Raw genomic sequence first — 17,853 nt, 5'->3', positions numbered from 1 at the left:
GTACCACTTTACAAAATATTTACAAAAATAAAATAAAAATTTATTTTGCATGTTAAAAAGAACTCTACATAAAAAAAGACTTGAACAACTTTTGCATGAAAACCTTTCTATGAAAATTTATAAAGGTCCACGGCTAGTCACTTGGATTGAGGTTAAGAACTACCTTCTGTAGATTGTTGGGTCGGTAACTCCTGTTCAAGGTCGGGAAGCACACAGCCCAGCTCTGAGCCCCCACTTTGACCAACGTCTAATTCCCAGTCCTGATCTTTCATGTGGTTATAGGTTTCTTTTGCTAGTGATTTCCACTACTTTTTTTTTAGAACTTTCATGTTGTGTTGTCTTGCTTTTTTTTTTTTATTTATTTATTTATTTATTTTCGCAAGTATGTTTAAATATGTTGCAAATCATGATACGCCCGCAGCATTAATAATGCAACAGTAGCAGATGCCCAGGTACGCTTTTACAGTTTATCTACAACATTTTACTTTACTGCATTTTACCTTTCAAGTACATTTTATTTACCTACGATTTGCTTATTCTGCATGCAAAATCAGAACCAAAACCGAAACAAAACAAAACCAAACATTGACACCAAAACTGTGAAACATAAACTATTAATCTCAAACACTTTAACCTTGGAGCCTTCGTGACGACAGGAGCTTGGAGCCAACTTTGTGAGTAGCACGGCGATGAATTCAGACCGAGCAGCAAGAGGATCTTCTTCAGCATTATCTCTTCCTAGCATAATAACAACCCATAGGATATCGAGGTAGCTCGCCTAGCGCGACGTAAATCCCCACACTCCCTTTTTAGGCACCTGTGCAACCATGTTGTTTAGCGTAAGTCCTAACCCGCCTTAGGTTCCGAGGTTGTCGTGTGACACGACGTAAACCCTCTTATTTCTGCGGGCTATTTGCATAATCGAGTATTATGCATTCGTAAGTCCCAAATAATAAAATTGGCAGGATTAAACATTCAAATAACATCATCTCTAAAAATACAGCCCCATAGTAGGAAAGTCTGGGAAGCCACTGAGGGTTCTCCTCAGGATCTGTGACATCCCCTACCTTTTCCTTCCTTTGGACCCTTGAAAATAAAGTTCCTATTTGAGCCACTCTCACTTGCCTTTTGCCATGTCCTACCTTGAAAACCTAAACTTTGAATTCTTGAAGACTAGAACCATTGATCATTATCGAGAGTTTTCTCAAGTGACTTCCGTCATTTGGGATGTAATTAACTATAGGGGCTTGCCTCTATAGGGAACTTGGAACCCAGGTTATATAATCTTTGTATAAAATAGGGGAACTTGTCGGTCACACATAAAAGGCTCGCAGACCAAACGGATGTCACAAATCTCTTAGTTTGCAGGATTGGGTCTATCTCGGAGATCTACACTTATCTTTCGGGAGGGTGTAGTATTCGCGGTATCGGCAGCGATTAGTAGTCGCGGTATCAGACACAATTATGCAAACTATTGGACAAATGAGATCCATTTGTTCTCATTTTTTTCTCATTTTTTTCGAAAATTAAAACATACTACTTTCAAAACCCAAACTATATATCTATTATATTAAATTAAATTTCAAAAATTATTTTTCATATACCATATTTTCAAATCTATCAAAAAGTTGACCGACACATCCCAAAATGTTTATGATACTATGCTTGTTACCATCTCTTAGCTTCCTTTAACAAAAAAAAAAAAGAACTGCCATCAACCCTTTTTAATTATCAACTCAACTTATACAATATTAAAAATTATTATTTATAGCAACCAATTTTAAAATAATTGGCTAACATAGGGCCCGTTTGGTGCAGCTTTTTTGGCCCGGTACGTTTTGAAAACGTTGTTCCATCCTTTTGGAAATAACTGCACAGTGACTCTCCTAAATAATCTATGTTAAAATGCGGCCGCGGGGTCGACCCTGCGACCCGCATTTCTTCGCGTGCATATTACCCCCGCATCCCTCTCTTGCGTTTCTTCTGCATCTCTCGACCCTATGGCTCCCACTCTCGGGTTTCTTCTTTCTTACCCCGCTAGCACTTTGTAATTTTGGTTTCTTTCAAGAGGTCAATAGCATATTTTTGTTGGGAGAAAAATATAAAATACGGGTAAATCTATAAGGTGTTAGATCGTTCTTTTTCCTTTTAGAAAGGATTTTATGATTTAAGATCATTTAAGGTAATTTTTTCATTCAAGCGACAAGATATTTGAAATATATGGATTTCTCCTTTTGTCTGATTTTAACCATTAATCATAGTTTGTTCTTTTGAAGGGATGTCAAAGAGCCTCGACAGAATAAAATAAAGGTTGAAAGTGGAAACTCTAACCTTAGAGAATAAAAAAAAAAGCGTGAAGGAATGCCCATGCCTTAACTTTATTCCTATACCATGTAAAAATTAAGCCAGTAGAAAAAGTCTCTAGAATTTTCACATATTTTTTTCTACAAGAAGGGAGATATATATACATCTCCCATAAACATTATAGACTAGGAATAAAATCAAAAAGGAGGGAAAAATAAATAATGGCCTGAGATTCTTTAGAAAAGCACACGGTTTATAATCCAAGGGTCATGGAGAGAATCTAATGATGTAGAGCCTCAATCGGTGTGCTTTAAGTTCTTTGCTATTTGAGGGTCATAAGTGAATAGATCAAGTCTTGATCTTGGTCTTATGTTCTTTGTTATGATTGGAGTAAAAATTCAATAGGTTTTTAGGTTTTATAATGACACTTGATTGATTTTACAGATTCTTGAATGCTAAAAGGGTTTCATGGTTATAAATTCATTTACTTGGCTCTGAATGGAAATATCTTCAAAGGTTTTTGTTAGTATATGAACCTACACTATAAAACATGCACTTGAGCAATAACAATGAGTTGAAGCCCCGAACATGGTCACAATAATTGGCTTATATTATTCTATGATCCATTTTTTTTTTCATATTAAACTACTACATTATGACTAACCCAAATGTGGAAATTATTCCAAAAAAATTTAGGTCTAGGATTGTGTTATGTACGTCAATAATTTGAAGTTTAACCCCTTCTCTCTAAGCAAATGCCCCTGTAGATTTTTTTGTTTTTTTCATTTCTGTCATCATAAATGGAAAAAAACTTACAATTAAATGCACAGTTTTAACAATGTTTTACTTACTGCAGATCGTTTCATGGATCAAGACCTTGTTGTGGTGATGATTCTGACTTAGAAGATGGTGATTTGCCAAAAAGAAGAGAGAAGGTTCTGCACTGCTGCAGGCCTGTAAAGATTCCCAACCAAGCTCTTCTGTCTGGCTTTGCATATTGCCTGTCATCATGCAGCATGATACTCATTAACAAATATGTGCTGTCAGGATTCGATTTTAATGCTGGGATATCATTGATGCTTTACCAGGTCATGTTCTTATATCTTGTAAATGATTTTGTGGACATATTTTATTTGTGGGTCAATATTAGTGCATTGTGGCTAACTTACAGATTCCCAGTTTTTTGTTGTTGCAGAACTTTGTATCCGTGGTCATAGTTACTTTTTTGAGCAAACTTGGCCTGGTCTCAACAGAACCACTCACATGGAGATTAATTCGGATCTGGTTTCCTGTGAATGCCATATTTGTTGGAATGCTTGTTACAAGCATTTTTAGGTATGAGCCTTCTAGATAATATTGTGATAAACTCTTTTACTTAATTAGACTTAAGGCATGTGTGATGGATGGTGAATGATTACAGCTTTTTGCTTATAGTTTCAAAGCTGTTGCTACTCATTGTGAACATACATAAAATTTCAGTTTAAGGGTAATCCCGGCATTTTTTTAATTTTTCAAAGCTGTTATAGTTTTTGTTTCAGACACTTGTTCTTTGGTACCTATATCACATGTGTGTTAAGTGATTTTTCCTTGCTTGTGTAATGGGGTACAAACTGTGTGGTTATTTTTTTGCAATTAATCATTATTTTGTAGTAGAGTCTCATGGATCAATATAAATTGCCTAACTTATCTTTGTCTTCTAATCATTTATTTTGGTTGTCCTTTGTAGTCAACCAAAATAAATACTTCCACTTTTAGATGACGAATGCTTTTGCTTTAGTTGTTTCATTGGCTCTGTTGTTTTCTGTGCAGTTTGAAGTTCATCAATGTTGCCATGGTAACCGTTCTTAAGAATATTGCGAATGTCATGACAGCTATTGGCGAAACATACCTTTTCAAAAAGCACCATGGAGTCAAAGTCTGGACTGCACTACTCTTAATGGTATTACCATTCCTGCCATTGTAAAATTCTGGGATATTGAATAATGTGACTTCCATGAAAATTTTCTTAGGCACACTGTTATCGTCATTAGTTTTTTCCAACTATTTGCGTAATAATTAATGATTAGCTCAAAGTCTCTATCATGAAACTTGTTTCTGTTGGGCATAAAACACATCAAATTTGTAGGAAATCACAAATTAACTCAAATACTTTTGAAGAATGACCGTTTGGTTTATTTTGCTTTAGGAATTTTTGCCTTCACAATTGTTTTTCCTTCTGTTGGATGCTCTAGCGTATAGCCAACACCCATTCCATGAAAATTCACAATTTAGACATCCACAGTTTTTGACATTCTGTTACAGTACCTTGATACTAAATAATAAAAAGTTCCTATCAGGAATGTTGATTTATTTTCTTGTATTTCATCATAGTATATTTCATGAAGGATATAATTTTTGTTGCCTTGCAGAGTCTTCATTATGGTTATAATGCATTTGTGCTCAACTGTTTGTGAGATTTGCAGAAAATAGGGACAACAATCCTCTGTAACTAATTCCACAACGTCTTAGCTTACAGTTCATGTCTAGTATGACTCGACGTGTAAATTCAACAATTAACTGAACTTTAGCATAAAATTCTGTCGGTTATTTAGGTTTAAAGTTTGTGCTTTATATGTAAATGGTGAACATAAGATGTTATGAGTAATCTTTTGAGGCTTTTGTTTGATAAGCGTGGACCTATTAACTTGATAGTGTTAATCGGGTCGTATTGTATTTTTTATGTTAGCTGACAGGGTACTGTTGTATTTTTTTGAATGGATGTGTTTTTTTCTTCTCAGATAATCTCAGCTATTTCTGGAGGAGCAACAGATCTATCTTTTCATGCTGTTGGCTACTCATGGCAAATTTTGAATTGTTTTCTGACGGCATCATACTCGGTAAACCTTACAAAAAATCCATTAGTGATTGCCATGCATACTCAAATTTTTTACGCCTATAGTATTTATTTTGTATACACTAAGTTATATAACTAGGTGCAGTCTTTAATACATATTGCTGTATGGTTTTTGCTAAAATAAGCAGAAACTATATATTCTAATTTGTAGAATTTACAGTTTCTTTGATAAATATGCTTGGAATACATATCTAAGGGAGAGAGAAAAAGAGAGAATTCAAGGAAGCATTGCCTCTGTCAGTGCTAACAAATCAACTTTTTTGGTATTAAAACCCTTCTATTGGAAGAACTTTGGTGGCTTTGGTGCATGATGTACATGTGGTCATTAGAAACTGTTATCGATTCTGGATATTTCTATAAGAAGGCAGGGTAAAGCCGAGATGTTGACATCTCAAGAAAAACTGTAATGAGTTGGCCAATCATGTTGCACTCTTTCAACAATATGTGATTGTGATGACAGGTAAGTACATTCTGGTTGTGATCCTTAAATCAGAATATAAGGAAGATTGATCCTTAAACACATATTACTCTAAATTCTCTTATGAGAGAATAAATATCCATCATTCTTTAACATAATCGGTACTGGAGTTTTACTCATGAACTAGGTCTCTAACCATCAAGTATGTAACATGTTTTTGCAACTTAACATAACCAACTTGTCGCACCTCTTACACGGGTTGGTTTAACAATAAATCTTAGAATGAGATCTACGACATGTTAAATATCACTCAATGGGTAAACTGTCAGTCATAATATCTGACAACTTTCTTAAGAAGGGCTGCCCCTTTTTTTTTATCAGTTCCTCGGACTTACTATCTTCTAGAATAATCAATGCTATTCCTGTTGACATCTTTCTTATGGGTCCACCCTGAAAGGCCCATCGAATCACTAGCATCTCTCCCTCGTTGGTTGGACATTGATACCCCTTTGTTACTCTTTACTCTCTCCTATGTCATTGCTCATTTTTTAGAAGTAATATGATAAATATTATGACACTTGAAGTATTTCCTGATTGAGATGGATTTGAGAGTGCTGGTGGTCTCCATCTTTTTTCCACTTTATGAGTTTTTTCCTCGGGCGAGATTTGGTTTGGATGCTCTAATGGTTGTACTCTTACTGTCTGTAAGATGTGGAGGTCTCTTGATGATTTTGTTTTTTTTCATCTTCAAAGCCAATTCGTCGAGTATTGGTTTTTCATCGCTAAAAATTGCTTGATAAAAGAGATTCATTTGCTCCTCTTAATTTGGTAAGTCACTATTGTGGCTATGGGTGACCTCTCGGATTGTCTCCTCTCAAAGAAGGCAATCTTTTTTGCAGATGAGGGATTTTTCATTGTATATCCTTTATAGTAAGGCTACAATTGGAGCAGCATCCCAACTCCATCGCATCAGAGGGAAGGCGGTAAACCGCGACTGTAGTTTGGTGAAATGTTTTTTCGCGAGCGTTGGCCGACGCTCGTCCCCTAAATTGGCATTATTTTGATGTTGTAAAAAACAGATGTCGACCACTAGTCCGCAACGTCACGTTTAAAGGAGCTCCGCCAAACGGTGAAGATTCCTCAAATGTAGCATAGCTTCCTAGAGATCACTTTGAATGTTTCTTCTATGCGACATTTTGTTATTTTATTCTGATTGGGGTTTTGAGCAAAAATAGGATTGCAAATCAAATGTTTGCTGGGGACTTAAGTTTCGGTTTTAGGAGTCAGGGTGCTTTTCTAATGGAGATAGGAAGTTTGACTTATGAAAATTTAGGTTAGTTCTATGAATTGCAGTAGATATGGTGGCGTTTTTTGTTTGTGGGGATATTAGGTTAGGTTATTTGGAATTTTGATTTGGTGCAAGAAAGACAAACCTAAACATTTAGGATTTGTTGAGCCTTGATATTTAATGACATCATTCTAAGGCTCGTATAAGTTATTTCGAAAGAAGATTTAGTAGGGAAGTGGTTGTGAAATAGCCAATGAAGTGGAAAATATGAGTTATCACGACATTTGGATGGGCTATGAGGCTTAATCTATTGTTGGACAGAAGATTTAGGTGATGACCGAACTAGGGTGACTATTTGAACATGGTAAGGTTAGAGAATGGGTTAGGGGGGTTGTAGAAATCTGTTGTTGGACAACAGATTCAGCATAGTTCATGGTTGTGTGGTTGAAGACAGAGGGTCAATGGTGAAAAGGTGAGCAACGTAGGGTAAGGAGGATCCATTACTATTCTTGAGCAAGATACTGATGCACCATTTGCAAAAGGAATAAGATACAACGCTTTAGAGAGCATAAAACAAGGAACAAAATTTCCAAACATAATAATAAAAGAAGTATTCAAAAACATAAAAATGGTAACATATAAATAGTCTTCTAATAGAAAATAACCCTAATTAGAAATAAAAAAAAATATAGGAAATAAGCTAGAAAAGGCAAAAATCTATGTTGAAGTTGCAAACTTGATGGGAGATTTGGATTTCATGGGATTATAGAATCCCCCAATCCGGTGACGTTCTGTTTGCAAAAATCTCGCTATTAGGATTGTAGCGGGATGGGATTCTCTCCCGCTTTGATCTCGCCATCATGGGATCGTGCGAGGCGGGTGGCTGGTGTGCAAGTGATCATGCGTCATATTTAATGATGCTGATGCGAAGGATAACCACAACTTCTAGCGGTGTAATAGGGAGCTGCTCCTGAAATTTCGCTCGTCTAGACCGATTTTGTCCAAGTACAGGGGGACGATTAGCTCTTCCACGTGGGTTTGTTTCCTCTTTTCTATAAGGGGATCCAATTTTAGTTATCTATGGCTTTATGTGATTCAATTGTTTAGGTTTTTCAGTTTTTTGTTTGTTTTGTTTAGGGCAATCGTCGGTGTGCATTATCTCTTCTAGTGCTATATCCGAGGGGTTGGGTGGTGCTCTAGTTGCATCTCTCCCGAGATGGTGATTATCTTCTTTTATCCCCTCCCACATCCTCCCACGTCACTCCTGGCCACTCTGTCCCTACTCTAGTTGCCCGGAACAGCTGTCCTACTATTTCTTTCTACAGTTTACTACCTTACAATCGTCGTTGCTTGCTTTTGCTCCCTCTCGCAATCCCTTGCTTGTTGTCCGCCGTCCCAATCCAATTTCGGCTTGTTGTTGCACTCTCCACCACCTCCACCTTCCTACCCAACACCCTCTGTTTGTTGTTGCCCCGTTGTCAGCTGCTACACATTGCCGCAGCCCCCTACCTGCTGTCTAACCGCCACACCACTTCCTCGGCCTGTTTCCGCACACTCCATCAACCTTTTGTTCACTGTCTAGTCGCCAATCCACATTCCCCTCGCTACCACAAACCCTCCCTATCACCGGTAGTTCTCCATTTCCACTAACTTGACAACAACCCAGCATTGTCAATCTTCACCATAGAGAGTTTGGTGTTTATGTCATTGTTCTTTTATTTTTAAGTGTCTTGCTTTTAACCCCTTTGAATTTTAGCAACAAAATTATCATCCTATTATGATTTTTGGTTCAACTCCGACATCATTGGTAACATAACTAGCATAATCCCTGTCTTTTCTTAGAGCTTTTAGCATCCACTAATATCCAACCCTATCCACACCTTAATTTTTTCTTTCTCGCCCTAAATCACTATTACTTTCCTTCCATATACCCACACTCAAAACATAGTTATGTCGCCAAAGAGATAATCGTCGGAAGCCTGATCGAAGGGAATGGACACAATGCCGTTTAGAGAAATTCACAAAGAGGTGTCCAGGGGATTTCTAAGGAGGATATGTAGTGGGAAATCCGCCAACTACAACAACTACTTGCCTCCTTCGAACAATCCGGATGGGTCACCCGTAGCTATAACGGTGACTTGCTAGATTGAAAGAATGGAATGAATTGTGTCTACCATTTGAGTTCCTGGTATGTAAAATCTCTACCTCGAAGAGGTGACTTGAAATATATGAGAAGCCAAAATTTTGAAGTAAAGATAGATTTGTTATATTTCCATGGCCACAGGGATCCATACAAGTTCATCGAGTGTCCCTGGACTTTTGAATGTCTTTGAGTATCAAGACGAAATAGTGAAACTAGTCGCTAGCAAGTTAAAGAAGGTTGCATTTTTTTGTGGCAAAATATAAAATTCATTTGCCAGCATCAGGGAAAAGACAAGATCAATACCTAGCCCAAGATGAAATAAGAGATGTAGCGCCAGTTCCTACCGACTCACTACAGATCAGATGTTCAGACCCCAGCGTTAAAAGTGGAGAAAATACATCACCCGATGGTCACCATACTTTATAGGTAGGGTTCAACCCTAGGATTTTACAGTCAGAGTATGCCCAGGAGAACATCCAAGTTAACCTCGTCTAAGGATACACTAGTTTTGAGTGGAAAACAGATGGAACCAACTAGCATTCCCAAATTCTTTTCTGCCAGGAAATATTTCAAGTGTCAAAAGTTTGAGCATATTGAGTCAGATTGCACAACCAGAGTAATGATCTGTTTTATTGAGCAGAATGTTGAAAAAATGGGTAATGACATAGTAGATACCGAAGAAGGCGAGGACACTAACGTGGAGTACCGACTTCCAACTAATGAGGAAAAGATCCACATAGTACCAGTTGAGCTCAAAAGAAAGTCTTCAACTGAATTAACCATGATTGTTCAAGATAGTCTTAAGTTCGAGGAACCGACACAGGAGGCATGAAAACCGCAGATAAGAGAAATTCAAACTTTTCAGAACTATAGAATCTTTTGTGAGTTGCCCTACTAAGGGAGGCCCATCATGTTAGAAATGAGGCCATTTTGTGCCACGTCTGGAAGATTATATAGAGTTAGTTGGATATTAGATTCCGTTCCGTAGTGTACCTATCATCAAATTTTCTGACAGGAGGGGTGAACTACAGCTTTGAAAATTATCTTGTGAGTTTGATGATGAAGAAAATTCTTCAATGGGATCTAGGCCCTATTCAAGAAAAAAGAGATCTTTTCTGACTGGTTGATAGTGAGAGTGGCACAACTCGCCACATATTTCATCATTGAGTTGATTTCTCCTCACATACCTCTTTATCTATTACAGTTTGCTGAGCACAAGAAGTGGAAGAAGAAAGTTTCCTACTTATGGGCTCAAGAGTTATATTGCTAGAACCTACATCTATCTGTAGCTCCAGTTCAAAATGTGCTATAAGTGGATGAATAATTATTCTATCAAGAGAACTGACTTGTCAGGAGATGATGCCATTTCTAGTATCTTTAGCGAGGCTGACGTGACTACTAAGAGAAGAAAAAAACTTTGACAGATGAGGTTGAAGCTCCCCAACCCCAGAAGGTTGACGTGAGTGTGAAGGATAGCCGCAACTTTCTATGACGTAACAGGGAGTGACTCCCGCTCCCACAATATCGCTCGTCTGGACCGAACCGGTACAGACACGGGAGGGCCGGCCGGCTCTTCCATGTGGGTTTGGCTCCGCCTTTCCATAGGGGAATCCAGTCTAGTTTTGTAGGGCTTGTTTATCTGATTCTGTTGTTTTAGTTTTTTCAGTTTTCATGTGTTTTTCTTATGACAGTTGCCAGTGCCCATTCTCCCTTTGAGAGTTGTATTCGAGGGATTAGATGGTACTCTAGCTGTATCTCTCTCCCAATGTGGTGAATATCTTCCCCTATCCTCTTTCGCATTCTCCCACGTCACTCCCGACCACTCCGTTCCTATTGCAGTCACTCGAAACAGCTGTCTTGCTATTTCTTCTTGCAGTTTTCTACCTTCCAGCCACCGTTGCTTGCTACCGCACCCTTTCGCAATCCTCTACTTGCTGTACAGTCATCCCAGTCCAGTTATGGCTTGCTGCTGCACCCTACGCTGCGTCCAGCTTGATGCCCGTCACCCACTGTTTGTTGCCGCTCTGCTATTGGCTTCCACACCTTGCCACAGCCTTCTGCTTGCTGTCCAACCGCCACACCACTTTCCTGGCATGCTGCTGCACGCTCTAGCAACTGTCTGTTTGCTCTCCAGCCTCCAACCCACCTTTCCCTCGCTACCACATGCCCTTCGTACCACCTACAGTTCTCCGTTTCTACTATCTTGACATGCAACCCACCACCATCATTCCTTTCCCCAAGGAGTCTTTTATGTTTGTGCCGTTGTTTCTCTATTTTTAAGTATCTTGTTTGTATCCCTTTTGAATTTCACCAATAAAATTATCATTCAGTTGTGATTTTTAGCTTAACTACGGTAACATATAGTTTGGCCTAAAAAGAGAAGCTCTGTTCAGTGCTGCACGGATTTATATTGCATTCGTTTTTCCTTAAGGAGATTTGTATTGCTTTTACCATCCTGGTGCTAAAAGTTCCGCTTGGAGCTGCTGTTAACCTGAAGTGAAGTTCTTCATTAAGGAAGATAAATCTTGGAAGACAAAGGAGATGGAACTCTCCTTTTTATCCTCATAATTAAAAAGAAAAACTGTCATTTTTTAACAGTATCCTTTTTTAGAACATTGACAAGGCAGATTTAACAAAGGCAGAATTTTCCTTTGCTTGGCTTAGAAAATAATGCAAGCAGGAAATTAATTTCACATGCTACCTGAATAATATTTTGCTGCAATATTATATCTCGTTATCCATTTTGTTGGTTTTTTCTGTAAATTGTATGGGTTTTCCTGATTGATTTTCTGAACTTTTTTAGTCTACATAGCACGTTAAGATTTCGTATATCCTCTTAAGTATTAGAGTTGTTTATTCTCGTGCGGTAACATTTTAGGGACAATTTATGTTTTTTTTTCTTCGTAGTCTAAGGCATTACATGTAGAATGTATATGGGAGTTTGATGATTTATTGCTCAAAGGAATCATAAAACATTTCACTGCATTGTGCACCTCGGAAGCATGCTCGACAAAAACGATCATTCAAGCCAAGCTATCCTGCCCAAAAAAAAAGAAAAAAAAAATACAAAAACCGATTATTTTATTGCCATCTTCACACACTCAATCATGAAGGATTGTTTCATAATATTAACATTGTTAAATCAAGTCACGTCCAACACAATTCTTATATATTTATATATTTAACACTTAAACATTCATATCTACGTGCATATCGCTCAAATTTTTAACATCACATAAAAAATACTACTATTACTAACTTTTTAATTGTGAAGTACACTTTTTCATGCGTAGGTTCATAACACCAAGTGTTACAAGTAAATTTGAAACTTTAGGTGTTAGATATGTCAATACATAAATTGTATATCCTCTTAAGTATTAGAGTTGTTTATTCTCGTGCGGTAACATTTTAGGGACAATTTCTGTTTTTTTTTTCTTCGTAGTCTAAGGCATTTCATGTAGAATGTATATGGGAGTTTGATGATTTATTGCTCAAAGGAATCATAAAACATTTCACTGCATTGTGCACCTCGGAAGCATGCTCGACAAAAACGATCATTCAAGCCAAGCTATCCTGCCCAAAAAAAAAGAAAAAAAAAATACAAAAACCGATTATTTTATTGCCATCTTCACACACTCAATCATGAAGGATTGTTTCATAATATTAACATTGTTAAATCAAGTCACGTCCAACACAATTCTTATATATTTATATATTTAACACTTAAACATTCATATCTACGTGCATATCGCTCAAATTCTTTTTTTTTTTTTTTTTGAGCTTTTGAAATGAACCTTTTGACATTCATCTAATAATCATTATTATTCTAGTTGACTTTGCGCAGAGTAATGGATATCGCTAAACACGCCACAAAGTCTGGGAACTTGAACGAGTTCTCGATGGTTTTGCTCAACAATGTATTGTCCTTACCTTTGGGGATCTTGCTTACAGTTTCTTTCAAAGAATTGGACTATCTGGCTAAAACGTAAGATCATCAACTTTGATTTGTGATCCTCCCACACTAAAATCACTCAACTTGATTTCTGATTCCTTTCTCCACTGCTTGTTTAGGCAGAATACTGTATTAGGTTTTACTTTTCTTTAATAAGGTTTTACTTCATCTTAATGCGTTGTGGATTTTGTTATCTTCGTTAGATTTGGCTTTTTTCTTTTCTTTTGAGTGTTTTTACATTTACTTTTCTCGTTTGGCTATATTGCTCTATTTAATTAATAGCTTATAAGGCTAAAATTGGATCAGGTTTTTGCATAAAAAATACCTATTTGAGTTTTAAATTGTATATCCTCATGAGTATTAGAGTTGTTTATTCTCGTGCGGTAACATTTTAGGGACAATTTCTGTTTTTTTTTTCTTCGTAGTCTAAGGCATTTCATGTAGAATGTATATGGGAGTTTGATGATTTATTGCTCAAAGGAATCATAAAACATTTCACTGCATTGTGCACCTCGGAAGCATGCTCGACAAAAACGATCATTCAAGCCAAGCTATCCTGCCCAAAAAAAAAGAAAAAAAAAATACAAAAACCGATTATTTTATTGCCATCTTCACACACTCAATCATGAAGGATTGTTTCATAATATTAACATTGTTAAATCAAGTCACGTCCAACACAATTCTTATATATTTATATATTTAACACTTAAACATTCATATCTACGTGCATATCGCTCAAATTTTTAACATCACATAAAAAATACTACTATTACTAACTTTTTAATTGTGAAGTACACTTTTTCATGCGTAGGTTCATAACACCAAGTGTTACAAGTAAATTTGAAACTTTAGGTGTTAGATATGTCAATACATAAATTGTATATCCTCTTAAGTATTAGAGTTGTTTATTCTCGTGCGGTAACATTTTAGGGACAATTTATGTTTTTTTTTCTTCGTAGTCTAAGGCATTACATGTAGAATGTATATGGGAGTTTGATGATTTATTGCTCAAAGGAATCATAAAACATTTCACTGCATTGTGCACTTCGGAAGCATGCTCGACAAAAACGATCATTCAAGCCAAGCTATCCTGCCCAAAAAAAAAGAAAAAAAAAATACAAAAACCGATTATTTTATTGCCATCTTCACACACTCAATCATGAAGGATTGTTTCATAATATTAACATTGTTAAATCAAGTCATGTCCAACACAATTCTTATATATTTATATATTTAACACTTAAACATTCATATCTACGTGCATATCGCTCAAATTTTTAACATCACATAAAAAATACTACTATTACTAACTTTTTAATTGTGAAGTACACTTTTTCATGCGTAGGTTCATAACACCAAGTGTTACAAGTAAATTTGAAACTTTAGGTGTTAGATATGTCAATACATAAATTGTATATCCTCTTAAGTATTAGAGTTGTTTATTCTCGTGCGGTAACATTTTAAGGACAATTTATGTTTTTTTTTTCTTTGTAGTTGAAGGCATTACATGTAGAATGTATATGAGAGTTTGATGATTTATTGCTCAAAGGAATCATAAAACATTTCACTGCATTGTGCACTTTGGAAGCATACTCAACAAAGACGATCATTCAAGCCAAGCTATCTTGCCCAAAAGGGGAAAAAAAAAAAAAACTACAAAAACTGATTATTTTATTGCCATCCTCACACACTCAATCATAAAGGATTATTTCATAATATTAACATTGTTAAATCAAGTTTACCCATAGTTTTAAAGGACATTCCCACACGTCCAACAGAATTCTTATATATTTACATATTTAACACTTAAACATTCATATCTACATGCGTACCGCTCTAATTTTTAACTTCACATAAAAAATACCACTATTACTAACTTTTTAAATGTGAAGTACATTTTTTCATGCATAAGTTTGTAACACCAAGTGTTACACCTAAATTTGAAACTTTAGGTGTTAGATATGTCAATAAATAAGAATTATGTGGTATGTATGTAAAATTCCCTAGCTTTAATGCTTGAGCAATACCAACCATTTTGTTTACAGGATTAAAAGATAGTGTCACTCAATTCTCCTTTATCTTGAATCCAATATCTGAATTCTAATATCAGAGCATCTACTGGTATCATTTTGCTTGTAATTATATTGTTTTTCAATTTTTTTGTCGTTGTCTAGCCACTCATGACGGTGTGCGCAATCCTTTCTTTTAACCAACACACTCGTTCATGATGTTGATTGCTTGAAAGATCAAATAAATGCATAACCAGGGTCTTGATTGTACTTGAGAAGTTTCTATTTTTAAATTCTTAATTTTTTATTACTACCCTATGGATATATTCCACGGTGTGACGGGTAAGTCCTTACATAGCTTTGAAAGTTAAAGATTTTGTTGTGCAGTATGGGTCTATGGTTGGTCTAAAAAGCCGGGAACATTTTTTTTAAAAAAGAGCACAAAAATTGTCAAATTCATCAATTGGCTGGATTTGGATGAAAATTCACATTACTTTACTCTTCACATATCCCCCCAAGGAACCCCCTCACCTTCCTCAATTATAAGGATTTCTTTTTTACACATCAAATGAGTGAATAAGGAATTAATTGTTTTCTAAAACATTTCCTAAATACAAACAGCCAAATGAGCCCCAAGTACATTTCATGACCTCGAAAACTCTTGCCTTTTGCATAATGCTAATAGCTAGTATAGTATTATGATTTAATTTATGCGCTTATATCTTAATATAGACTCTATTTTTTATTTGACTTATGGCCATAAAAGTAAATTGACAGGCCTCTTTTGAAGATGCCAATATTCTGGTTAGTGATTACTTTGAGTGGGCTTCTTGGTCTTGCTATTAGCTTCACGTCAATGTGGTTTCTTCACCAGACAAGCGCAACTACTTACAGGTAATTCAAAATGATATATATATATATATATATATATATAGATGCAGATTAAAATTGAGTTTAAAAATAATTAAGAATTGAAAATATATATATCCCTGCATTAGTCTCTGTTTTATTGCAAACTATGACATGATGTTTTATGATAGTATGCCTGTTCTTGATCCATAATTTATAAAAATTATGCAGCTTTTGAGTTTTATTTTATTTGTTGTGTCAAAATGTGAAGATTATTTATGTTTTATTATTATCTTTGGATGCTTTTAAGTATAACATCTATCTATATAGATAATATATAGGCGAGGAGAAGTAGTGAACATTTAACTTGTTCAATTTCATTCTTCAAGATTATAACAATGCTATCTTTTTCTTTACTTTGTCACTGTTTGTTACATTATTAATTACATACTTGTAAAAAATCGAAACTTTGGTTAAAAATTTGGATCATATAGTATGACATGTTACTTAATTGCATTGACATTTGATGAATTTTACATGATAAATTCATTTTGCGCATAAATAAACGAGTAAAAAATCAAAATAGTCCATTAACTATTAAGTAAGTTTCCAATTTAACCACAGAGTTTTAGAATGCTCAAATTTAGTTCCAGGCTATTAAAAGTTGCTCCAAATTGTTTCTAAATCATATTTTTCATTAAATTTAATATTGATATGCATGAATTGAAGGGTATTTTTATCTTTTATGTAATTATTCAAAATTTATGTGATTTTCTATGGTTTCTCATTTGTTGAATTCATGCAGCCTTGTGGGATCGCTGAACAAGATTCCTCTCTCAGTGGCCGGAATACTTCTTTTCAAAGTACCAACAAGCTTGGAGAATCTATTGAGCATTCTTTTTGGTAATTTCGGCAGTAGATTGTGTTATTTTATAAAAATCTATGGGTTTTTGCACTAAAATTTATTTTCTTGGGCAGGTCTTTTAGCTGGCGTATTTTTGGCTAAGGCTAAAATGAAATGATAGTAGACTGAAAGAAGAGGTAGAGTCATACGGGCAGTTTATAACCACCAGGAAGCTTTAAAAAGGCCATTTCATTTCTAATTTTAGACTTTTATTTACAGAATTTGTATTTGATTGCATTTATTTTATTTTATTTTTGATAAAGGAGATTAAGAAATTGTTGGGTTGTTATTTGTGGCATTTGGTTACAAAGGTGCTACTACATACCTAAATATAAAGGTGTTATATGTAAAGGACATAAGAAATGAGTGCATGGATGCAAATATACATGTGAAATAATATATATATTGGAATTTAACTAAAAAAAATAACCGGGTGCATTTTTTTCACTGTTACTTCTAACTTGGAAAGATTTACATACAAATCACTCCATTCTTATGTTTTTACATATCTAAGGCCTAAACTTCAATTTTTTACATACTTGCCATCTTACATGTGCATGAAAAATTGTATTTCACTTTTTAAAAGTTAAAATAGGTGTATTTTTTTACGTCAGATTGAGGACTTTTGTGGTATAAATGTAAAAAAATAAATTTTAGGTGTCTGAAAACTAATTTGAATTGGATTCTTTTATCATTTTTATTTCCTTTTCATCTTCTCTCTTTCAATCTCTCGAAAACCAAATGAGATTGCAGGCATGATGGTGAAACTGGATTGTAGATTGAATCAATCAGACAGTGAACCGGTCTTCAAAATAGGTTTGTTTTGATTAAAAGCTCGTATTTGAAGGAAATTAAGATTAAACAGAAAATTTTGCTGCTCAATCCTTAAATTAGGAGTGATTGTATTGATTTGAGTAGAATTTGCAATGAAAAAATTATATATATATATATATAATGGCGGCGTTTTGTTTGGCTATGCTAGGGTTTGCTTTCGCGAATCTCCCATGGTGCCGATCGTAGGTGGTGGCTATGACGGTAATTGAAAGGTCGTATGCCAGCGTTACCGCCGGTGGCAGTGCTACAGGTGTTATTA

The 17,853-nt window shown here is 35.5% G+C and overlaps 1 protein-coding gene across 1 annotated transcript in view; it reads left to right on the top strand.

The window, feature by feature from the left end:
- The window catches only part of LOC110035544 (GDP-mannose transporter GONST1), a 62,149-nt gene extending 44,959 nt beyond the window's left edge, over positions 1–17,190 (top strand). The window contains exons 3-10 of the mRNA XM_020739787.1: positions 3,161–3,392; positions 3,500–3,639; positions 4,114–4,243; positions 5,082–5,180; positions 12,877–13,031; positions 15,785–15,901; positions 16,662–16,759; positions 16,835–17,190. Coding sequence (XP_020595446.1) covers positions 3,161–3,392; positions 3,500–3,639; positions 4,114–4,243; positions 5,082–5,180; positions 12,877–13,031; positions 15,785–15,901; positions 16,662–16,759; positions 16,835–16,878 — 1,015 coding nt within the window. The 3' untranslated portion in view covers positions 16,879–17,190. The remainder of the gene's footprint in view (positions 1–3,160; positions 3,393–3,499; positions 3,640–4,113; positions 4,244–5,081; positions 5,181–12,876; positions 13,032–15,784; positions 15,902–16,661; positions 16,760–16,834) is intronic.
- The last annotated feature ends 663 nt before the right edge of the window (positions 17,191–17,853 follow it).

This window comes from Phalaenopsis equestris, unplaced genomic scaffold (assembly GCF_001263595.1).
Source record: "Phalaenopsis equestris unplaced genomic scaffold, ASM126359v1 Scaffold198068, whole genome shotgun sequence".
Taxonomy (NCBI): domain Eukaryota; kingdom Viridiplantae; phylum Streptophyta; class Magnoliopsida; order Asparagales; family Orchidaceae; genus Phalaenopsis; species Phalaenopsis equestris.
The sequence above is the reverse complement of the archived record's forward strand: the minus strand, read 5'-3'. Positions and strand labels throughout refer to the sequence as shown.